The sequence below is a fragment of the Centropristis striata genome, chromosome 7 (assembly GCF_030273125.1).
Source record: "Centropristis striata isolate RG_2023a ecotype Rhode Island chromosome 7, C.striata_1.0, whole genome shotgun sequence".
NCBI lineage: Eukaryota > Metazoa > Chordata > Actinopteri > Perciformes > Serranidae > Centropristis > Centropristis striata.
Window position 1 is genome coordinate 1,427,790 of NC_081523.1, and position 26,096 is coordinate 1,453,885.

The 26,096-nt window shown below is 37.8% G+C and overlaps 1 protein-coding gene across 1 annotated transcript in view; it reads right to left on the minus strand.

Annotated features, from left to right (window-relative positions):
• antxr2a (ANTXR cell adhesion molecule 2a) overlaps positions 1-26,096 on the minus strand; it is a 171,650-nt gene that overhangs the window by 60,264 nt on the left and 85,290 nt on the right. The window contains exons 13-16 of the mRNA XM_059336436.1: positions 23,388-23,438; positions 21,252-21,341; positions 13,612-13,782; positions 12,189-12,269 (exon numbers count right to left, since the gene is read on the minus strand). Coding sequence (XP_059192419.1) covers positions 12,189-12,269; positions 13,612-13,782; positions 21,252-21,341; positions 23,388-23,438 — 393 coding nt within the window. The remainder of the gene's footprint in view (positions 1-12,188; positions 12,270-13,611; positions 13,783-21,251; positions 21,342-23,387; positions 23,439-26,096) is intronic.

Genomic DNA, 26,096 nt, shown 5'->3' on the forward strand with positions numbered 1-26,096 from the left:
CAAAATGACAAAAAAGACTCAATAAGACCAAAAATGACACAAAATGACCAAAAAAAGACACAAAATGACCAAAAAATAATTGTAATAATAAAAAAAAAGGATATTCAAACACACAGCAGCATGAAATAACATGGTAAATTATCATTTTTGACCATGTTGAGCATTAGAAGGTGTTTATATGTTGTGCATCAAAGGGTTAAATAAGAGATTGTCTAATTAAGTAAAAGTTAGATGTAACAGAGATTATTTGGGACGAGAGAAGAGGTGAAAATGGGTTTAATGTCTGCAGATGTTTTGCTAAAATGACCTTTTAGATGTTGAGTAATCAAGATGTTTGTAGGAGGAGACGCTTCTGTTTTTCTGTGTTTTCACCCTGCAGGATCACTAACTATCACCTCATTATCCTGTAAAAACGTCACGCTAAACAAGATAATAATGTATTTATAAGCTCCACAACAAATATGCTTTCTGAATAGAATAAAGCTCCATCAGATAATACTATTAACCTCCACACACACACACAGCCGCACACTCGGCCCACTCGTCCCCTGCTGAGGAACAGATGAGACGAGAGGAACAAATGGAAATCCAACTGGAAATCCACAAAGAACAACTCCAACGCCTGTTCTCTGGGTTTTGGCTGTTTTATTGTGTGTTTCTGTAGGATAACACACACAAAAAGTATCGATACTAAAATGTAGTATCCGGATACGATACTCATTTTCAATAGTATCGATACCCCCCGACCTTTCGTTTCAGGCTGACGTCACATTAATGATTATAAACAACGTAAATAAATAAATAAATCAGGCAGGTAGTATGCCCATATTAGGTTTATTGACACAGTGTCAGTGTTTTTTGGTAATTTTATGTAATTTTTTTGGTAATTTGGGGCTTTTTTTGGGTAATTTTATGTCTTTTTTGGGTAATTTTGTGTCTTTTTTGGGTAATTTTACGTGTTTTTTGGTAATTTTGTGTCATTTTTGGGGTAATTTTTACGTGTTTTTTGGTAATTTTGTGTCTTTTTTGGGTAATTTTACGTGTTTTTTTGGTAATTTTGTGTCTTTTTTGGGTAATTTTACGTGTTTTTTGGTAATTTTGTGTCTTTTTTGGGTAATTTTATGTCTTTTTTGGTAATTTTGTGTCTTTCCTGGGTAATTTTATGTCTTTTTTTGTATGAGTATCAGTATCCAGTTGAACATTTTACTATCTATAAATATATCTCTTGACAACCCTGTTGTATCCGGATACGATACTCATTTTCAAAAGTATCAATAGTTTATTGTTATGCGTGTAAAGCATAGCCAAGGAAGGAACACTTCAGTTAAGTTATTTTTTTATCAATCTTGCCTAATATTGTGCATAGCATACAACTTCAAAAATATTGTTCTAATTGTTATTGTATTTATTTATTTTTTGCACTACCTCAGACCTTTATTCTATTTTTATTTATTTATTTATTTTATTCTATTGTTGCACTGTGTTTATGTATTTTAGTATTTACCGTATTTCCTGCAACTGTGATATCTGTAGAGCACTTTGGTCAACCTGGTTGTTTTAAATGTGCTTTATAAATAAAGTTTGACGTGACACACACACACAGACACACACACACACACACACACACACACACACACACACATACACACACACACACATTCTTGTTTTTCTATCTTTGTGAGGGCCCTCATTGGAATAGTAAATTCCCTGGCAAGGTTATAATTGTTTGGGATTTTTCATTAGTTTTGGTTTTAATTTTCGTTGTCAATTTTTGTTTTCAAATTCAGTTAGTTTTAATTAGTTTTTAGACTGAGTTTGCTATTTTTAGTTTATTTTTCATTAGTTTTAGTGTTAGTATTAGTTTTTTGTAATGGGGTATTTGTTGGGTGGGAGATTAAAAGAGGTCACAGTAAATTTTGCCTTTATTTCCTTTGTCTGATCCATCTTCATTATGTATGAAAAAAGTTGACAAAGAGGAAAACGAAGGACATTTTCAGTATAATTTTAGTTAGTTTTGTAACCACACAATACAGTTTCAGTTAATTCTCATTATCATGTAACCTTTAACCCTTAAAACAAAGTCTGAAATCTCAAAAAGCCTTTAAATAAATGTCCTCACTTTGCAAAAATGTCCTCACCTTGTTAAAAACGCGTTCTGGTCCTCACTATGTAGGAAGTACAAGAACACACACACACACACACACACACACACACACAGCCAGACGGAGAGGTTTAATGTATGGTGATGCATCATTCATTGCACACCTTGTTTGGACATTTTGTGGACAGCTGCTTTTAGAAAACAATAGCTAGAGTGTGAAGGTGGGGGGGCGGAGAATAAAACACACATGCACACACTCCACCGCCTCTTCAGAAAGAGTGAGAGAGCTCCAGAATAAGGCCATCCTCCCTCCCTCCCTCCCTCCCTCCCTCCCTCCTTCCCTGCCTCCTTTCCTCCCTCCCTGCCACCTTCCTCTACCTGCTGTCCCCAGTGGATCCGGTAGAACTTGGCGGCAGATGTTGCTGTGCTAAGTTGGCTCTGAAGTGCCTCCCCGGCTCCCCGCTCTCACCCACAACACAGTCAAACCACATTAGATCTCTTTATTTGTGCCTGGGGCGAGTTCGGCGCTGCAGCTGTGTCCACCCCCGCTCTACCTTTGGTGTTGGAGGCCCTCGGGCGCTAAATGTGAGACCACGAACACAAAAAAAAAAAAAAAAAAACTGTTTCACTCTCATTCTCTGTCTCTCTTCTGCATCTGCTGACAATCCAGCAGTCTGGCTCGGGGCGGCAGGAGGAGGAGGAGGGAGCTGAGGGAGGGATGGAAGGAGGAAGAGGAGGAGGAGGAGGAGGAGGAGGTGAGGGAGGTGAGGGGTAGGCATGGACACCCGGGTCCCCGCGCTGAACAGATGTCTGCGACAACCTGCTTCCTTACACCTGTACGAGTCCTTGTAACCTCACGGAGGCAGCCCGCTGAAACATTCATGACCCTGGAGGGTTCCTGTCCGCCATCAAAGACCGCTGCCCTCCCTCCCTCCCCTCCTCCTCCTCCTCCTCCTCTCCTCCTCCTCCTCCCTCTGCTCCTCTCCTCTCCCTTCTCCACGTCGTCACCGTTGCCCGCTCTGCCATCCACACACCTCACCTCCCACCGGACGGCTCAGACTCCTCACTTTGATCAAGTCAACTTTATCTGTTCAGCCCGGTATCACACACACACACACACACACACACACACACACACACACGTGCACGCACACACAGACACACTTGTACTTCTATCTTTGTGAGGACCCTCATTGGAACAGTGAATTCCCTTGCAAGGTTAGAATAGTTTTGGATTTTTCAGAACAGATTTAGAACAAAAAACAACAAATTGACCAAAACAAACGTAAAATGACTAAAAAAGGACATATAATAACCAATAACAAGACACAAAATGATCAAAAAATAGACGCAAAATGACCAAAAAAGACGTATAATGACCAAAAAAGAGGCAAAATTACTAAAAAATAGACACAAAATGACCAAAAAAGACGTATTATGACTAAAAAAGACACAAAATTACTAAAAAATAGACACAAAATTACCAAAAAAGACGTATAATGACCAAAAAAGACACAAAATTACTAAAAAATTGACACAAAATTACCAAAAAAGACGTAGAATGACCAAAAAATAGACACAAAATTACCAAAAAAGACGTATAATGACCAAATAATACACAAAATTACCAAAAAAATAGACACAAAATTACCAAAAAAGATGTATAGTGACCAATAAAAAGACACAGTGAATACCCTATCAAGGTTATAATAGTTTTGGATTTTTCAGAACAGATTTAGAACAAAAAACAACAAACTGACCAAAACAAACGTAAAATGACTAAAAAAGACATATAATAACCAATAACAAGACACAAAATGACCAAAAAAGATGTATAATGACCAAAAAAGACACAAAATTACTAAAAAATTTACACAAAATTACAAAAAAAGACGTAGAATGACCAAAAAAGACGTATAATGACCAAATAATACACAAAATGACCAAAAAATAGACACAAAATTACCAAAAAAGATGTATGGTGACCAATAAAAAGACACAGTGAATTCCCTATCAAGGTTATAATAGTTTGGGATTTTTCATTAGTTTTAGTTTTAATTTTGTTCAGAATTTTTGTTTTCAAATTCAGTTAGTTTTAATGAGTTTTCAGAGCGAGTTTGCTAGTTTTAGTTTAGTAATTTTTTTTAAAAATGCTTTAGTTTTAGTTTAGTTTTTAATAGTTGTAGTTTTTTGTAATGGGGTATTTGTTGGGTGGGAGATTAAAAGAGGTCACAGTAAATTTTGCCTTTATTTCCTTTGTCTGATCCATCTTCATTATGTATGAAAAAAGTTGACAAAGAAGAAAACGAAGGACATTTTCACTATAATTTTAGTTAGTTTTGTAACCACACAATGCAGTTTCAGTTAATTATCATTATCATGTAACCTTTAACCCTAAAACAAAGTCTGAAATCTAAAAAAAGCCTTTAAAGAAGTGATGACCGGCCGAAATGTCCTCACTCTGTTGGTTAAAAACGTGTTCTTGGGGGGATTTTTTGACGAGTTTTTGCAGAATAATTTGAAAACAGTTTGTCGAAACCCTTAGAAAAGTCACAGCACACTTGTCATGGCCAAGCCAGTCCATTTGAGACCCTTTTAGTGTTTGTGAGACCAAAACTCTGGGAGGAGTAGTCGACCGACAGAAACACGGAAGAAACCGAAGATTAAAATCTCGGATTAAGCCCGGTGAACAACATATAGAGTGCTTTTTCAAGCCCACTCAATTAACCTGCCGTCTAGCAAGTACAAAGACTGTAATGTCTGATTGTGTCCATGTGCGTTGATGATGTTTCTATCATGCCAAGAATACAAACATCTGAGGGTGAAAGAAGGGTGATTTACACAAAGGCACCAATGAAAATGTCGAACGGGAAAGACAACAGTATTTTGGGACTTCTGTCAGTAAGGATCAACACCAAAATAACCAGTGCCAGATTATTCTCAGCCTCCATGCAGGACTCTCCAGTATTTTCCTTTGGACTGATCTCCCGTTGCCGACCCATCCTACCCCTGACTAACCTGCCCCGTCGTTCTCCCGGTAAACTATTCAGCTTTCTGTCTCCGACCACGGTCTCTGTGGACTGTTAGCTGTAAAGACTAGTGATGGCCAGATGAAGCCCCATAAAGCCTTGAAACTTTCCATCCAATTGGTTAAAAAAAAAAGGTTAATTTCTCAATACTTCAAGTGAACACAAACCCCCCTGCTGGTCAAAACCTTTATTGCCATTTCAACTATTTGTGATTTGTTGCGGGGATCCATTGCGCTTTATATATGTTCATATATCACGCCAACACTCAGACCATTCCCTGAACCAGCGAGGCTTAAAACGTCATCAATGATGTCACTCGCCATCAAAAAACAAGCCTCTATACATGCTTTATAAAAGACTTCCCGGATTTTTCAACACACGATCCGAAGCCTCAGCACAGTGCGTACCATCACTATCCCATATCACCATCCCATTTAGAAAACAAACCACAAACCACACTTTGGATAAAATCATGGAGCGACTGACGGCCCTGGAAAAGCCCTGGCTCAAGGCTGTTACTGGATAATAAACTCCCCTGGATGAGCACTGCAGCGAGACTCTACCTCCCCTCAACCTCCCACAGACACCTGTTGACCGTCTGCTGCTGTCTGGGGCCGAAGCAAGGCTGTCTCCATGGCAACCGCTATGTTATCGCTTTTTTACATTCCAGCGAGCTGAGACGGGACTGATTATTTACTGGGCAAAGGCTTAAACACTCGAACTCTCCCATATACACAGATATGCAAACATCCATCGTTGTACTTGTTACTCTGTGCAACAACAATAAAGGCCTCTGATTCTGATTCTGACTAGTAAAGACCATTCAAGAGACTAAATATTCTAATAAACGATACTGTGGTTTGGGCCCTCACAAACCATTACAGAAACCTAATTTAGTTGTTTCTCTACTTATAAAAACTATTTGTATGTCATTTTGTGTCTTTTTTGGTCATTTTGTGTCTGATTTTGCGTCTTTTTTAGTTATTTTGTGTCTTTTTTGGTCATTTGTGCCTTTTTGTGTCTTTTTTGGGCATTTTGTGTCTGATGTTGCGTCTTTTTTAGTTATTTTGTGTCTTTTTGTGTCTTTTTTGGTCATTTTGTGTCCATTGTTGGAATTTGAAATTGTGCATCAGGATATCGTGTCGGGAAGTTGTGGAAATAACGCTGCCAATTTCGGCTTTTTTTATATTTCATTCAGAAAGTTTGATAAAATGCTGCAGTTGTTGTGGTCCAACATGTTTGATATCAGTTCAGAACTCTGATTTAGTTGTTTCTCTACTTCTAAAAACTATTTGTATTATTCAGTATGATGCTGCCAGTCGGCCACCGGAGGGTTTAAAAACATCACGAGTCAGTTAAAAATAAATGATTTCTGTTTTTACATATATTCAGCTAGTGTTGGGTGTAGTTTAAGACGGATCTTCAAACAGAATCAGCCTCTGTGGCCTCCTGTTTGATTCTCCATCAAAGACTAGAAGAAGAGCTTCGGTTCTTTCAACAGGAGCTGAGAGCGATGGAGGCCAGCTCCTGTGTGGGAACATCTATCACCTGGAGGCTCGGAGGGAGCAGCAGCCGTGATGTTTCCACGACGACCGGGGGATTGTTGTCATTTCCACATTAAAAACAGCAGCCGCTCCAACAGGCGGACTGCAGGAAAATACGCAACTCTGGTCATTTAATTAACACTCTGGAGTCGTATAGGGTTTTTGTTTCGTGTTTCGTGTCTTTGTAAGTCATTGTGTGTCTTTTTTGGTCATTTGTGCCTTTTTTGGTAATTTTGTGTCTGTTGTTGTGTCTTTTTTTAGTTATTTTGTGTCTTTTTTTGTCATTTTGTGTCTTTTTTGTCTTCTGTGGTGTTTTTTTTTTGGTTATTCTGTCTTCTGATTTTGTGTCTTTTTTGGTCATTTTGTGTCTGATGTGTCTTTTTTGGTCTTTTGTGTCTTTTTTGGTAAGTTTGTGTCCGTTGTGTCTTTTTTTAGTTAGTTTGTGTCTTTTTTGGTCATTTGTGTCTTTTCTTGGTCATTTTGTGTCTTTTTGGTCATTTGTGTCTTTTTTGTGTTTTTTTGGTCATTTTGTGTGTGATCTTGTGTCTTTTTTTAGTTAGTTTGTGTCTTTTTTGGTCATTTGTGTCTTTTTGGTCATTAGTGTGTTTTTGTGTCTTTTTTTGGTCATTTTGTGTTTTCTGTGGGTTTTTTTGTGGTTATTCTGTCTTCTGATTTTGTGTCTTTTTTGGTCATTTGTGTCTTTTTTGTGTCTTTTTGTGGTCATTTTGTGTCTGATGTGTCTTTTTGTGGTCATTTTGTGTCTGATGTGTCTTTTTTACTTATTTTGTGTCTTTTTTGTCATTTTTTGTCTTCTGTGGGGGGTCTTTTGTGTTTATTCAATCTTCTGATTTTGTGTCTTTTTTGGTCATTTTGTGCCTTTCTGTGTCTTTTTTGGTCTGCTCTGTTTTTATCTCTGGATGTGATGAAGAAGCTTTGGCCCTTTTTCAGACTCCAGAGGGTTAAAAGAGAATCCCCCGGCCTCATCACGGAGCCTCGTGACACAACACTAACAGCACCGGCACATTTGTTAACAATTTATCGCGGCAGTGAAGTTTCACTTGATAGTGAAGAGTTTGTTGGCCTCACAGAGAGAAAACATGTCTGTTAGAGGAGAGGAACGCTGCTGCTGGACGCCGTCCAGGCTGCTCACCGCTGACCTCTGACCTCTGGTCTGGAGGAACGCTCTCAGAGCTGGAGGAGGCTCTCAAAGAGCTACAACAACTCAGGAGTTTTGGCTTCTATAGATATTATATAGAGGGAAAATGATCATCTTAAACAGCCTCCTCTGCACTTCTACATGTTCAGCCGGCTGCACGAGAACAATCAGCACATCAGCTGCTTGATCAGGTGGAGTATCATCGCTGAAATGGGCAAACTACCACTCATATATAAAGTAGATGGGGGGAAATATCCATACAGTATAGTATTGTGGTATTTCACATGGTGATACACCGATTCATGGTTGTTGAGTATGGATATTTAGCATTCCGACGGCTGGCGGGCCGTCAGTATTTTAGCCATTTTTGTTTCTTTCCCGGAGGCGGTAGCAGGCTCACTTTTAGTAATATACCAGACACTGCATTATACCAGATACTGGTATCATATGAAACTAGAAGATCTAAGAATCTATAGGCACCATGTGTCAGGATATAAAATTACAAGAAACAAAGTCAAATTTACCATAAAAAAGTAGAATTACCATAAAAAAGTAAAAATTACAAGTAAAAAAAGTAAAAATTACAAGAAAAAAAGTCAAATTTACCAGAAAAAAGTAGAATTACCATAAAAAAGTAAAAATTACAAGAAAAAAACTAAAAATTACAAGAAAAAATGTCAAATTTAACAGAAAAAAAGTAGAATTACCCAAAAATTAATCAAAATCACAAGAAAAAAGTAGAAATTACCAGAAAAAAATTAGAAATCGTGCATCAGGATATCGTGTCGGGAAGTTGTCGAAATAACGCTGCAACTTTTGTTTATTTTTATGTTTCATTCAAAAAAAAATTCAAGAAAGCTTGACTTTTTTATGTTTCATTCAAAAACATTTTTATCAGTGAAACTTGTTGATTTGTGGATCAAGTTCCTGTAGTTTCATGTGCAGCTACAAGCTGAAACATATTTATTGACTAAATTTATTTATTGACGTTTAAACAATGGTTTTATGCACCTTCATGCCTGAAAACTTCTGCATTTCAACCACATTGCTGTTGATGATGATAGTGTTTTTTTATAGTACATCTTCTGGCATTGAAGAGTATTTCTAAAGAGCAGCGTGCCGCCCTGAGTAGCGTCTGGCAGGCTCACAGCTGGCCCACACGGTGGGTTATTTCCATGTTCTGCAGAGCAGCGAGCGTTATTTCACCATCTGACGTCATTCTGAGAGTGAAACACTGAGAAACTGTTAAACAGAGTTCTGTGAGGAGGAAGAAGAGCAGGAGTGCCCACCACAAAGGATAAAAGACAGCAGGGCCTCATTCATACAGAAGGTTTCTACTGGATGAGTCACTCCTTCCTTACAGTTTGAGGGGTTGACTGCATGAAAAAAAGCCAATAAAAATCTGTTTCTGGGCTTCAAATCTGTCCAAGAAATGAAATATGAACGCTCCATTACACAGTAATTTTGTGTCTGTTGTTGTGACTTTTTTGGTTATTTTGTGTCTTTTTTTTGTCATTTTGTGTCTTTTTTGTCTTCCGTGGTGGATTTTTTTTGGTTATTCTGTCTTCTGATTTTGTGTCTTTTTTAGTCATTTTGTGTCTTTTTTGGTCATTTTTGTCTTTTTTTAGTTATTTTGTGTCTTTTTTGGTCATTTGTGTCTTTTTTTAGTTAGTTTGTGTCTTTTTTGGTCATTTTTGTCTTTTTTTGGTCATTTTGTGTCTTTTTTGGTCATTTGTGTCTTTTTTGTGTCTTTTTTTGGTCATTTTATGTCTGTTGTTGTGTCTTTTTTTAGTTATTTTGTGTCTTTTTGGTCATTTTGTGTCTTTTTTTTGTAATTTTTTGTCTTCTCTGGTGTTTTTTTTTGTTGTTATTCTGTCTTCTGATTTTGTGTCTTTTTTGTGTCTTTTTTTGTCATTTTGTGTCTTTTTTTGTCATTTTATGTCTTTTTTTTGTCATTTTGTGTCTTTTTTGTGTCTTTTTTTCGTCATTCTGTGGGGTTTTTTTGTGGTTATTCTGTCTTCTGATTTTGTGTCTTTTTTGGTCATTTGTGTCTTTTTTTGGTCATTTTGTGTCTGATGTTGTGTCCAAACAGACAGTTTGAGGGGTTGACTGCATGAAAAAAAGGCAATAAAAATCTGTTTCTGGGCTTCAAATCTGTCCAAGAAATGAAATCTGAGCGCTCCATTACACAGTGAACTGGTTCCTGCTGTATGTGGAGATGAACCAGCAGCAGGTGGTGTGGTTGGTTGGTTGGATTAACTGCAGCCGTCCAAAGCTAACAACATCTGTAAACATCTGGTTAGCCCCGCCTCCTGGCTGGCGGTTAGCGAGCGGCGTGCTGCGCTAACCGCCTGCAGGGCGTCAGGTTTCAGGGTGGCGGTCTGAGGAGCCCACACGCTCCCCTTCGCTCTAACCGAGGGTATGAGAAGTCAAGACTTTGACCATATTAGGGCGTCGCTGTCATGCTTCCTCTCTGTGAGACGCTGCAGCTGCAGATCACTGCAACACTAGTAAAGCTTCCTCTGCTGCACATTACTGTAAAAGGTGTTTAAAAACCAGATCAAACAGTAAATCTGCTGCTGCATAGACAGATAATTTACCTTGACAAGATTTATTAAATTAAGATTATTAAATCTAGAAATAAGCATGTTGAACACTTAAAATAAGACATTAAAAGCTGCCAGCAGTGATTAACTGGCCCGAGCAGAGTGTTTATGTGATTGTTTCTTACCAAGATAAAAAAAAGTTTAGATTTAGAAGTGTTAGAAAATGTATCTTGTTTTAAGTGTTCAACATGCTTATTTCTAGATTTAATAAAAAACAAAAAACAGAAGAAAATTAGTCAGAAAAACAGAAAAAAAGTCAGAAAAATTAAAAAAATCAGTCAGAAAATCAGAAAAAAGGAGTAAGAAAAACTGAAAAAAATTACTTTGAAAAACTGAAAAAAATTGTCAGAAAAACAGGAAAAAAATACTCTGAAAAACAAAAAATGAACAGTCAGAAAAACTGAGAAAAATAGACAGAAAAACTGAATTTATCTTGTTTTAAGAGTTAATTTCCTATTTTAAGTGTTCAACATGCTTATTTCTAGATTTAATAATCTTAATTTAATGAATCTTGTCAAAGTAAATTATCTGTCCATGCAGCAACAGATTTACTGTTTGATCTGGTTTTAGACTAAACACCTTTTTGCAGTGTGCCTCTGCAGCTGTACTTCCATAAAAACACAATCAAACAATGAGTTGTGGGGCCCTCAAAATATTTTGAAGGATAAAAATACTGAAATGAAGTCATTCTGAGGATTTGAGAGTTTTTATAGAAGAACCCAGCAGCAGTAAAGAGTCTCCAGGCTGCTGACTGATGCAGGAAACTCTATTTATATCTGTGAGACGTGTTCAGATGACCAGTGATGAGTTTGACTCATTCGCTTCAGGCTGCAGGTTAGTGCAGCTACACACACTACACAACACACACACCCTACAGTAAACACCCACACACACCTCTCTGTTTATCCACTCCACAGGATTTTGCGTGGTTGGTATTTTAAGGCTTCTCTGCAAATAAATTCTCCACTGGGAACCAAAAAAAGCAAAAAGCAGCTCAGGAAACAGCTTCTCTTACCTTTTGTGTCAGTCAAAAACTGATTGATAACCTGACTATAGATTCAATAGTGTTGGCGTGTGACAGTATTGTGGTTTGTGTGAAGTATTTATGTTTGATACCTACAATTAAAACATGTCTGCTTCAACTTATCATGCAAAAAAGACAACGTTTTCTCTGTTCAACCTGTTATTATTCAAAAGTCCTGCGGGCGGGCCGGCAGAATGATACGCTGCATTTTTATCCACAGAAATGTGTTTTTTTACAACCACAAACTAGAAACCTAGAGCTTTCAGAGGATGTGCAGCTTTCCTAGGTTTATTAACAATAAGAGGGTTTCTCAGCAGTTTGTAGAACAGAAGTGCTCGTCATCCAATCGCTGAAAATACAGAAATCTCCAAAATTACCAAAGTTTTTGAAGCCAAATCTCAGCATGGATTCTTCTCTGTTGTTCCAAAGGTTTTTATATATTGATGTTATATTCTGGAGGGTTTTTATCACCATTTTTATCCATTTTCGATATGAATAAAATTGCATTATTGAGCACCAAATGTGTGTAACAAATGGCATCAACCCCCAAAATTGCTGCAACAACTTGTGGGACCCAGTTGAACCTGGACTGGACTTTAGAAAGCATAAACTAATGTTATTAACCCTTTATTCACCATTCACCACCATTCTTTTCTGCAAATAAATCCTCCACTGGGACCAAACCAGAGTTAAAGTCAGAAAGCAGCTCAGGAAACAGCTTCTCTTACCTTTTGTGCGTCGGTGGGTCTCATGAGAGAAACTCTGTCGTACTGTCGCCTCAGCAGAGCCCACACAGCGTCCAGACGACCCTGGTCACAGAGAACACCAGGGTTTAGATCAGTAACATGTTATAGGGTCATTTTTAACCTTTGGGACCAAAAAAAAGACCATTTACTGGCTTTTAACTGTAATCAGGAGGCTCTTAACCCTTTGGAGTTTGGACTAAAGGACTAAAAAATACACAAAATGCCTAAAAAAAGACACAAAGTGACCAAAAAATACACGAAAAGACACAAATGACCAAAAAAAGACACAAAATGACCAAAAAATACACAAAAAGACACAAAATGACTAAAAAATGACACAAAATGACAAAAGAACCCCACAAAATGACCAAAAAATACACGAAAAGACACAAATGACCAAAAAAAGACACAAAATGACCAAAAAGACACAAAATGACCAAAAAAATACACAAAATTACAAAAAACCCCACAAAATGACCAAAAAATACACAAAAAGACACAAAATGACCAAAAAAAAATACACAAAATGCCTAAAAAAAGACACAAAGTGACCAAAAAATACACGAAAAGACACAAATGACCAAAAAAAGACACAAAATGACCAAAAAGACACAAAATGACCAAAAAAATACACAAAAAGACACAAAATGACTAAAAAATGACACAAAATGACAAAAGAACCCCACAAAATGACCAAAAAATACACAAAAAGACACAAAATGACCAAAAATACATAAAATTACTAAAAAAAGACACAAAGTGACTAAAAAAATACACAAAATTACAAAAAACCCCACAAAATGACCAAAAAATACACAAAAAGACACAAAATGACCAAAAAAAAATACACAAAATGACTAAAAAAAGACACAAAATGACTAAAAAGATACACAAAGAGACACAAAATGACAAAAAAAAGACACAAAATGACTAAAAAAATACACAAAATGACTAAAAAATACACAAAATGATTAAAAAACACAAAAATATATATAAAAAAATACACAAAAACACATAACACACCAAAAAAAATCACAAAAAAATACACAAAAACACATAAAAACTACAAAAAAACACAAAAAATGGAAAAATTACAAAAAATATACATAAAAACACACAAAAACACACAAGATTGCATTAAAAAATGTTGAAAAGCACACTGCAAAATTTGAAAAATCTCTGCAAAAAAAGTAAAATCATTTCATAGTTGGTCGTGGTGATTTGACGCACTAAACTGAGAGGCTGTTAAAGCTTGATGAGCTCGTCAGCGGACGTCTGACTGGATGATTTTGTTTAATAATCAACATAAAATAAACATCTTTAGTTTTGGGGGAATAGAACTGAAATAGATTCATGGTGAAAGAGACAGAACCCAACATATTGTGGTGGAGGAGGTGGAGCTCACCTTGATGGGAGTGTACCACTTGTTCTCGTTGTGGTGGTATGTGGGGACCGCCTTGGGTTTGGGCCGTTTGATCATCGGCTCCTCCGACTCCTCTGGAATGGACACGATGGCGTTCTTGGCCATCTCCAGACGGGCTCCTTCCTCCGTAGAGCCCTTCTCACCCCAACGCACCTGGACCAGACACAACCATTAGAACCATTAGAACCATCAGAACCACCAGAACCATTAGAACCATCAGAACCATTAGAACCATCACAACCAGCACAACCATCAGAACCATTAGAACCATTAGAACCATTAGAACCATCACAACCATCAGAACCATCAGAACCATCAGAACTATCAAAACCATCACAACCATCACAACCATTAGAACCATCACACCCATCACACCCATCACAACCATCACACCCATCACACCCATCACAACCATCACACCCATCACACCCATCACAACCATCACACCCATCACAACCATCACAACCATCACACCCATCACAACCATCACACCCATCACAACCATCACGCCCATCACACCCATCAGAACCATCACACCCATCACAACCATCACGTCCATCACACCCATCAGAACCATCACACCCATCACAACCATCACACCCATCACAACCATCACACCCATCACAACCATCACACCCATCACATCCATCACACCCATCACAACCATCACACCCATCACAACCATCACACCCATCACAACCATCACAACCATCACACCCATCACAACCATCACAACCATCACAACCATCACAACCATCACACCCATCACAACCATCACACCCATCACAACCATCACACCCATCACAACCATCACACCCATCACAACCATCACAACCATCACACCCATCACAACCATCACAACCATCACAACCATCACAACCATCACACCCATCACAACCATCACACCCATCACAACCATCACAACCATCACAACCATCACACCCATCACAACCATCACACCCATCACAACCATCAGAACCAGCACAACCATCAGAACTATCACAACCATCACACCCATCACAACCATCAGAACCAGCACAACCATCAGAACTATCACAACCATCACACCCATCACACCCATCACAACCATCACAACCATCACAACCATTAGAACCATCACAACCATTAGAACCATCACAACCATCAAAACCATCACAACCATCACAACCATCACACCCATCACACCCATCACACCCATCACAACCATCACACCCATCACACCCATCACAACCATCACAACCATCACACCCATCACAACCATCACAACCATCACAACCATCACACCCATCAGAACCATCACAACCATCACACCCGTCACAACCATCACACCCATCAGAACCATCACAACCATCACACCCATCACACCCATCACAACCATCAGAACCATCAGAACCATCACAACCATCACAACCATCACACCCATCACACCCATCACAACCATCACACCCATCACACCCATCACAACCATCACACCCATCACAACCATCACACCCATCACACCCATCACAACCATCACAACCATCACACCCATCACACCCATCACAACCATCACAACCATCACACCCATTAGAACCATCACACCCATCACAACCATCACACCCATTAGAACCATTACAACCATTAGAACCATCACAACCATCACCACCATTGATGACAGTGCTGAACTCGTCGATCATCATCGTCATTATTGATCATTCTGTTACAATTTATCCAGCAAAAATGCAAATTTTGACTTAGTTGCAGCCCTAAATTAAAAATCAGTTATAATATTCTTAAACTATTAAATACGGCTGCAAATAACGATTATTTTCAATATCGATTAATCTGTTGATTATTTAAAGGATTCATCGATTAGTTGTTTGGGTGATTTTACATCTTTTTTGGGTAATTTTTAGGGCTGCAACTAACGATTATTTTCATTATGGATTAATCTGTTGATTATTTAAACGATTAACTCATTAGTTGTTTGGTATTATTATTATTATTTATTGGAGATATTCAGTTTATTGTCATAAAGGAACAAAGAAACCAGAAATATTCACATTGAAGAAACTAAAAATCAGAGAATTTGGACTTATTGTCTTTGAAAAAAAATGCTCAAACCAATTATTGGATTATCAAAATAGTTGACGATTAATTTAATAATCGATTATTGTTGCAGCTCTCCTATTAAACACCATATATAGCAGCTAATTATCATGCAGAGGAGGCCGACCCACTCTCTGCTGCCACTTGGGAGGATAAATATGTTGTAACAAGAAGGGAGTTTGACAACTGTTATCACTATATTATCCATAAGAACAGGAAATGACCTGAGAATCTGTTTTTGCTTGTATTAATAAGCACATTTACATGTGGTGTAACGTGTCAGTGTGGGCCTGTGTGTTAGTTAAGCTGTCCTGCTTTTTAATTGAATTCATCACATCTGTTGCAAGGAGGAGATAAAAAAAAAAAACCCTCCGTCACATGAACGGGGAGAGGTGATTAATTAGCGACACAGTTTCCAAGCTGTAGGTTAAGCTGTGACAATATAGAACAGCTTTTCAGAATCATCTCCGGATCCATCCGTCCCCAACAACAACAGGAGAGAAGAGAAGAAGAAGAGGAGGCCGCCATGAATAAAAGATACGCTGTTGTCACCTCAGACGACTCAACACACCGCGGAAATATTGGCAGCGACAAAACGGTGGAGGTGGAGGAGCTTTATTCTCAGCGTGACGTCTTTAATGGATGCAAAAGGAGACGCAGGTTGAGCTTAACGAGCAGCTCAAACTGACTTTTACAGGCATTTTGTGTCTTTTTATTCATTTTACGTCTCTTTTCAGTAATTTTGTGTCTTTTTTCAGTAATTTTGTGTCTTTTTTTAATCATTTTACATCCTTTTTCAGTAATTTTGTGTCTTTTTTTATTCATTTTATGTCCTTTTTCAGTTATTTTGTGTTTCTTTATTCATTTTACGCCCATTTTCAGAGTTTTGTGTCTTTTTTCAGTAATTTTGTGTCTTTTTTAAATTCATTATGTCCTTTTTCAGTAATTTTGTGTCTTTTTTTTATTAATTTTATGTCCTTTTTCAGTAATTGTGTCTTTTTTCAGTCATTTTGTGTCTTTTTTTATTCATTTTACGTCCTTTTCAGTCATTTTGTGTCTTTTTTATTCATTTTACATCCTTTTTCATTAATTTTACATGCTTTTTCAGTAATTTTATGTCTTTTTTCAGTAATTGTGTCTTTTTTAAATTAGTTTTACGTCCTTTTTCAGTAATTTTGTGTCTTTTTTTAATTCATTTTACGTCCTTTTTCAGTAATTTTGTGTCATTTTATTCATCTTACGTCCTTTTTCAGTCATTTTGTGTCTTTTTCATTCATTTTAGGTCCTTTTTCAGTCATTTTGTGTCTTTTGTTACAAACACGGTGCCAGTGTATTATACAGTGGAGTAATTTATTTATCTATGTAAAAAAACTGTTTAAGAAAAACACTGTTTTGGCTGATATATACATTCATGGTGTTTCATTATTACTGAAACTGAATGAACCTATTTATCATTTCAGTCATGCAGCTTTTTCTCTCAGCGTGACGTCTTTAAATGGATGCAAAAGGAGGCGCAGGTTGATCTTAACAAGCACCTCGCTCCTCATCCGCAGAGGAGACGCTTCAGATGTGGAGACGGGCCTGTCGGCGGGAATCAACCTGCGGCGGGAAGAAGAGAGCGGCGGGAAAGCCCGGCCTCGCAGCTCGCCAACCCACACGGGGGAAAGAGTCAAGAGGTACGAGCTCCCCGAGGACGCCGGGAAATCCCTGCAACGCCACCAACCTCCTCGGGGCGCTCCCCGGGAGCCCGCCTTTAAACCTGGAGTCCCTTCGGAGGACCAGGAGGATTAAAAGAGGCTGAGCACACTGTAAAAAACAACTGTTGTTTTTACGGTAAAAAAAAAAAAAACAGCAGCTGTGGTTGCCAGAACTTTACTGTAATAAATACGGTGCAACTTTTCTAATATTACACTGTTAAGACATAAGCCATTTGATTCCATATTTTATCGGGAAAAAAAAAATCCATCAATCGATCGATCGGTGCCGATTTCCTTAATTTTGCGGGATCGCCGATCGGCCGATTCTTTTAGGTCAAACCGATCTTATCTAGCGATTTTATCAACCTCCGTAAAGGTCTGAAAGTGCGTCTTCAATAATAACCCCCCACCAGCAAAGCAGTGCTCCCAACTTTGTTGCTAAATTGAGCAACTTTTCAGATCCCGTTAGCGACTATTTTTCAAGAAAGCTACTGGAGACAAATCCAGCGACTCCTTCTTACTCTTCTTAACGAGCCGCTAACGAGCCGGCCGCCGGCTCGTTAAGAAGAGCCTCCGTTAGCTGCAGTTAGCTACAGTTAGCTCTGTAGCAGTACAGTGTGTATGTGCTAACAGGCTAACTGTTAGCTCTGTAGCAGTACAGTGTGTATGTGCTAACAGGCTAACAGTTAGCTCTGTAGCAGTACAGTGTGTATGTGCTAACAGGCTAACAGTTAGCTCTGTAGCAGTACAGTGTGTATGTGCTAACAGGCTAACAGTTAGCTCTGTAGCAGTACAGTGTGTATGTGCTAACAGGCTAACAGTTAGCTCTGTAGCAGTACAGTGTGTATGTGCTAACAGGCTAACAGTTAGCTCTGTAGCAGTACAGTGTGTATGTGCTAACAGGCTAACAGTTAGCTCTGTAGCAGTACAGTGTGTATGTGCTAACAGGCTAACAGTTAGCTCTGTAGCAGTACAGTGTGTATGTGCTAACAGGCTAACAGTTAGCTCTGTAGCAGTACAGTGTGTATGTGCTGCTGCTGCAGGAGGTGTTCACTTAGCGATTTCTGTTTGTTTACAACAAGCACCAGTACAGTTAGCGATGCTGGTTAATTCACCATCACGATGTTTATTATCAGCGGAGACTCTCTGCATGAGTAGCCATGCTGCTTTCAGCTGCTGACGTTGCGCACAATTAGCGACGGCGAAAAACAAAACACCCTCGTCCCGGTTAGTTTCTTCTTCTACAGTTTGACATCTAGCCGCCACACTGTAGCATCAAATGCTACGCTGCCCCCGTGAGGAAGGCACCAGTAATACAACTTTATTTTTCTTCCAGATATGATGAACTATTCAATTTTTTTTTATGATTTAATGACTATTCGAATATTCTAAAATCGATGCCCTCCCTAGTTGTATGTATGTTGTACTATAACGAAACCAAAAACTCAGGACACTTTATTTATGGCTGCAGTTCTTCTGTTAGTTTGTCCTGTAAATTGTTGCTATTTATTTTAAATTAAATATTTTATTAACTACCTCAGACATTGTGTTTTCCTTTATTTGTTAAAGAAAAATACTGCTGTGTTATTGTTTTTTAATAAAATAAGATTCAAACATTGAAGGTTCAGCTGTGAGTTATAAAAAAATCGGTATTGGCCAAAAACAGTATATTTTTGCTACAAACACAGTGCCAGTGTATTTTACAGTAAAGTAATATATTTAAAAAAAATGTAAAAAAAAATAGTAATTTTTCATGTCTTTTTAACATTTATTTTACATCCTTCTTTTTGGTAATTTTGTGTCTTTTTTTATTCATTTTACGTCTATTTTTTCAGTAATTTTGTGTCTTTTTTTATTCATTTGACATCCTTTTTCAATAATTTTGTGTCTCTTTTTAATTCATTTTACGTTTTGTGTCCTTTTTCAGTAATTTTGTGTCTTTTTCTTATTAATTTTACGTCCTTTTTCAGTAATTTTGTGTCTTTTGTTACAAACACGGTGCCAGTGTATTTTACAGTGGAGTATTTATTATCGGACATGTTGCGTTCACATTATAGCTTTTGTTTGGACTATTGCTATTTTTGTTTTGATTATTCTCATTGGATTTGTTTGTTTTTGAGTTTACTTACTTTACTCGCACATGTTTGAAATAAAAAAGCTGAACTATTTATAAAAAAAACAGTAAAAAAAACACTGTTTTGGCTGATTAATTGTTTCTGAAACTGAATTATCCCATTTATCTTTTACTGTCATGGTTTAGCAGTTTTTCCACCGTAAAATCTACAGACATTTTTTACAGTGCAGGGAGGAGGAGGAGGAGGAGGAGGAGGAGGAGGAGGTGGATATGTCAAGTTGACAGCATCACTCAATCCTTCATCCCGGCAACGAGTTGATCCAATCAGACTGGGACGGCCAAGGACGAGCTGGCAGGACGTGTCATCATGTCAGAGGCATCAGAGGGCCGAGGAGGCTGGACCCTCCTCCTCACGCCTGTGTAACTCCACTAACTTGTAGCTCGGGAGGAGAAACACTCGCTGTCAGCAGTTTAGTCCAAACACGGTGCAGGTTTACAGGCCAACAGCTGTCAGAGACGTGTCACTTCCTGCTCGCCAGGATTCTCATCTTCGGAGGGTTTCAGACCTTTTTTTGTCCGTTAGACTCAAATCAACTTGAAGGAGACGAATGTGTCAAAGACAATACGAGAGACGAGTCTTTGTGGACGGGATGAAAGAGTTTCTACTCCTGAAAGCGATATGTTTATAGAGGGGAGGCCTTTTTGTTCCATATATAAAAATGGACATGATAGTTTTTTTTCTGGACTCAATATATTGTTATATATTTTCAGTAATTTTGTGTCTTTTTTTTATTCATTTTACGTCCTTTTTCAGTAATTTTGTGTCTTGTGTTACCAACATGGTGCCAGTGTCTTTTTTAATTCATTTTACATTCTTTTTTTGGTAATTTTGTGTCTTTTTTTAATTCATTTTACAACCTTTTTTAGTAATTTTGTGTCTATTTTTTATTAATTTTACGTCCTTCTTCAGTAATTTTGTCTTTTGTTACAAGCACGGTGCCAGTGTATTTTACAGTGTAGTAATGTATTTTATATTTTTTTAAAACTGTAAAAAACTTTTGTAATTTTTTGTGTCTTTTTGAAAATTCATTTTACGTCCTTTTTCATTAATTTTGTGTCTTTTGTTACAAACACGATGCCAGTGTATTTTACAGTGGAGTATTTTTTTTTTTTTTTAAACTGTAAAAAAAAAATTAATTTTTTGCGTCTTTTGAAAATTAATTTTGCATCCTTTTTTTGGTAATTTTGTGTCTTTTTTTAATTAATGTTACATCCTTTATCAGTAATTTTGTGTCTTTTTTTTAATTGATTTTACATCCTTTTTCAGTAATTTTGTGTCTTTTTTTATTTATTTTACATCCTTTTTCAGTAATTTCGTGTCAAATCCAGATTCAAATCAACTTGAAGGAAACGAATGTGTCAAAGACAATAGGAGAGACGAGTCTTTGTGGACGGGATGAAAGATATTCATGCTCCTGAAAGTGATATGTTTACAGGGGGAGGCCTGTCACAATATCCGCTTATTGTTCAGTATAGAAAAATGGACATGATAGTTTTTTTCTGGACTCAAAATATTGTCGTTTACATGTGTGACTTTTTGTGCTTTTTGTGTTTAAAATAAAGCTGAAAATGTTTGACAGGCAGCATGAACTGCCGGGAAAAAAACTATATTTCCCATCCCAGCCATTTCAGCTGTTTATATGTTATTGGAATAATATGTGTTATGGTGACAGGTCTAGTTGGGGGAAGATGTGACCTCTGACCTCCATGCGTTTGATCCCTCCAGCTCCTCTTCCTCCGTAGTAGGAGGCGTCCACGGTCGGCCACTTCTTCTTGGGCTGGTCCTCCGGCTCCTGGACAACAAACAGAGGAGTTAGACTGATAGGTACACTGTGAAAAAACCTGTTGTTTTTATGGTAAAAAAACCTTTAAGATTGCCATTTTATTCCATTTTTTACAGTATAAATAAAAGGTTTTTCCATCAAAAGAAACGCTGTTCTGCCATATAATTGACAACAAAATACTCTATAAAGGAAAACGCATAGTCTTTTTTTATTCATTTTACATCCTTTTTCAGTAATTTTGTGTCTTTTTTAAATTAAATTTTCGTCCTTTTTTTGGTAATTTTGCGTCTTTTTTTATTCATTTTACATTCTTTTTTAGTCATTTTGTGTCTTTTTTAAATTCATTTTACATCCTTTTTCAGTAATTTTGTGTCTTTTGTTACGGTGCCAGTGTTTTTTACAGTGGAGTAATGTATTTTTCAAAAACAAAACTGCAAAATATCCTGTTTTGTCTGATATATACATTTACAGTGTTTCATTGTTACTGAAACTGAATTAACTCATAGATCATTTTACGTCTTTTACTGTCATGGTTTAGCAGTTTTTCACCCTAAAATCTACAGACATTTTTTACAGTGTAGGTCTTGTAAACAACATATCGGAGGAGGCTGCATTCACTATTGTTCTCTTTCCTTTAAAATCCCATTTATCAATATGTGAATAGACTTCCTCCCAACAGGAAAGACTGGTTTACGTCATCTAGTCAGGAGGGAAGACACGCTCTGGTGTCCTCACTGCTGCTTCACACACCACTTCTCTCTGTTTCCTTCGGTATTTTTAGTCTTCTGCAGAAGGAGCTCTAAAAAATCTTCCCTTCATTAAAGACCAAAACCTGTTAGTGCATATTGCGATGACAGAGAAATGAGTCAGATTTCTGTGATAATGATGTAATTTTTCACTAATGACAAATAGCTTATGCAACATAAGAAAAGGTCATAAAAAACAACAAATCAGCTTGAATTTTTAGTGTTATACAAGCAGCAACTTCTCAGATGTTTCTTAAAGGAGTAGTTCAACATTTTAGGAAACTTCAGAGAGTGAGAATAAAACATGCTGATTAGCCTAGCTTAGCATAAAAACTGAAAGCAAAAAAAATCTACCCACCACAACCTTTAATACTCTGTAATAAACCTATTAGATATGGCTTATTTAATCTAAGTTAGTAACCTCTGGGCCTGAAAAGTGAAGCCAATTGTGCCAAAAGTGTCTTAAACCTGCATTCTGTCTAACGGCCAGCAGGGGGCGACTCCACTGGCTGCAGACAGAAGTCAGTTTGTATGCACTTCTCACTTGATTTATTACCTCAGTAAACATTTTTTAAAGTAGTTCATGGTCTCAATCCTTAGTTAGAAGCCTTCTTCAATACAGTATGTTGTTCTTTTAGTAAATGATGGTCCTATTTAGAGTAAAATAGACAGTAAGCAGGGGATGATTCATTATTCTGAGCTACGGTACCTTTGTTGTATGACTGACTGGTCGTATGACTTTCACAGTGTGTTTTGCACTTCAAAGTTAACTGGAACAACTTAAAAGAGTTCAAATGTACTTATTTTATCTAAATTGGTAACCTCTTGGCCTGAAAATGTCTTAAACCTGCATTCTGTCTAACGGCCAGACGGGGGCGACTCCACTGGCTGCAGACAGAAGTCAGTTTGTATGCAATTCTCACTTTATATATTATTATTATATAGATTATTACCTTAGTAAACATTTTTTTAAGGAGTATATGGTCTCAATCATTAGTTAGAAGCCTTCTTCAATACAATATGTTGATCATTTAGTAAATTATGGTCCTATTTAGAGTAAAATAGACAATAAAGCAGGGGATGATTCAGGTCAGAGCTACCGTTCCTTGGTCGTTAGTTAACTATTTGTTAGTTTTGATTCACTATAATAACCTTGATTGAGGTATTATGCAGTGCAGTATTTTTATTCATCATTTTCCATCTACAATAATGTAACTGTAGACACATTTAATAAAGACTTTACTGTTGTGGCTCTGATATAAATATTCTGATATATATGCTGTGACAAACACTGCAGCCATGTACTCACAGGTGGTGGAGGACGGGAAGGTGGAGGAGGTGGCGGCGGGTCTTTGATGACCTGGATAAACAGAAAAAGCAAAAGAGCGTCAGCACAAAATCCATCAGGGAACAAAAACACACACAAGCACACACAAACACACACTGGATCCTTGTCAAGCGGGGCTCAGACGAGGCTGACGGAGGCTGACGGAGGTGATGTGTGACAGGTGACTGAGTCAAACACAGACGTCCCTGAGCGCCTCTGCTGCTGCTGCTGCTGCTGCCAGGTTGCTGCTTTGTAACAGCCAGTGGCGCCCCGTCGCCCCGCTGACTACTGATTACAAGGATTCTGCTTGTAAACCAACATCAGGGGCCCCCCGTGCAAAATAAAGAAAAGCTGAAAATCAACTTGTTGACAGGGGAGTCTTTGGGGCGAGCGCCGCTGCCCCGTTTAGCTCTTAATTAATTGGATGGGGTTCAGTGCTCCCAAGCAATCCCCCCAATCATAAAGTCCTAAGGAGTTAATTAGCTCCGATGAGATGCAGAGGAGGAGGCTCGGGCTCGGCTCCAAGCCCGGGCCTTCTGCACTGCACACACATACACAGGAACAAGAAAAAAGAAGCAAACAGACATGAGCAGGACACGGAGTGACCAGCCCAGCGGCATTGTTCATGACAACACTGGATGACATGGCACCTGAGGAGCAGGTTGTCCACAATGTGATTCCACTCAAAGACAAGATGCCTCTACTGGGTTTTTCAGATGTGCACCGCAAAGCAAAGAGCAGCCTGACAGCGACATTTGTCAGGTGTCAGTCAGACGCTTCACATACTGATGTCCAACTTTTTTACTGCAGGATTGCTGAAGACACCACTGCCACTCACTCTGTCTGTCTGTCTGTCTGTCTGAATGTCCGGCTGTCTGTCTGTGAGAGCGAGAGCACTGGGAAGAGTTTATTCCTCTGGGTTTTCAGGTTTGAAAGTCTTTGTCACTCAAAAGAGCACACAGGTCCTGAAAACTGTTGGATTTAAAAGGCATGATATGGTACTTTCTGCATACAAATGTCTAAAAAAAGACCTGTTTTATATATTTTGTTGGCTTGTAAATGGAGTGCACTTATATAGCGTTTTACAAAGTGCTTTTATACAAAGCGCTTTACACTACACACTACGCTCATTCACCCAGTCACACACACATTCATACTGGTGTTAGGGGCTACCAGGGCACAATGGTGCCACCTGCCACCATTGGGAATTCATTCACACACCGATGAACGCAGCATCAGGAGCAATTTGGGGTTCAGTATCTTGCTCAAGGATACTTCGACATGTAGCTCAAGCCAGCTTGTGCGTTTGCATTATCCCAACTGTTTCAAACAATTTCCCACTAATTTTAATTTGAGGTTACTGTCCATTGCAAGTGGTAATCAGTCAATGACGTCATATCCACTTTGCATTCTTCAGCATTGTGCACGTCTGCCAGAAAATCTTAGAATTTTACTTAATAATAATGGAGCGGCTGCAAGCCAAGCTACTGTTCAAGTATGCTCAGCTTGTTTCTCTGAAAACTTTAGGTCCAGACCTTCGATGACTAAACTCCTTCATTTGTCCGTCTGTCCGGCTGTCTGTCTGTCTGAATGTCCGGCTGTCTGTCTGTGAGAGCGAGAGTTTATTCCTCTGGATTTTCAGGTTTGAAAGTCATTGTCACTCAAAAGAGCACAGCGGTCCTGAAAACTGTTGGATTTCAAGCTATAATATGTGACATATATATTTATGTGATTTTCCACACATATGCATATGCACTATGCTGATATTATTAATCAATTAGCATAAAACAATTTTGATAATGAACCTATCATCTTCTGGAAGTTATTCATCAAGGAATAATGCACAATACGTTTGTTTCTCTTTCAACTTAAGACGTTTAAACGTTTGATCACTAAAATCCTTCATCCAGTTTTAAATATATAATCAAAAATAACCAAGTGTACCATATATACAATATATTGTTTGTGTGTTTTATACGTTTTGGACGAGTTGATGGCAAATTCCGTTGTACTAGTACTTGTTACTCTGTGCAATGACTGAATAAAAGCTTCTGATTCTGATTCTGATAAAGGGTTGAGTACCTCCACACACTCCAATTACTTTATTGTGATTTATTCAGTGCAAACTACATGTTTCGCCTGCAGCTTCATCAGGTTATCCCCCAAATTTAGTCAAATTAAGTGCGTTTTCTTGCTCTATTCTGTAAAAAGGGTCATTCTAATAACATTTATTATTCTTGTTTTAACATCTATTTCTAATAATGTGTCTTCATATATGTATTTTTTTGGATGATATTACTAATGTTTTTGCAAAATACCCATTTAAAACTGTGATTAAAGACTGTTGGTGATGTAAATACAGCAAAATTAACCTGTTTGAGACTTAAAAACTGAAATTCTGAAACAAAACATTAAAAGTTCTGAGTCGAAGAGCAATTCTGACAATTTTTGCATGAAGTAAACTTTAAGAATATTAACATATTAAGAACCAACTGAGTTGAAAATGTGTCCAAAAGTGCCTCCAATTTAGTAGTGAATCATTTTCAAATTTGGATAAGCTCACTTAAATGACTTAATTGTGATTTTTTAAGTGCAAACTACATGTTTCGCCTGCAGATTTATCAGGTTCTCTCTGCCAAATTGTAGTCAAATTAAGTGTGTTTTCTTGCTCTATTCTGTAAAAAGGGTCAT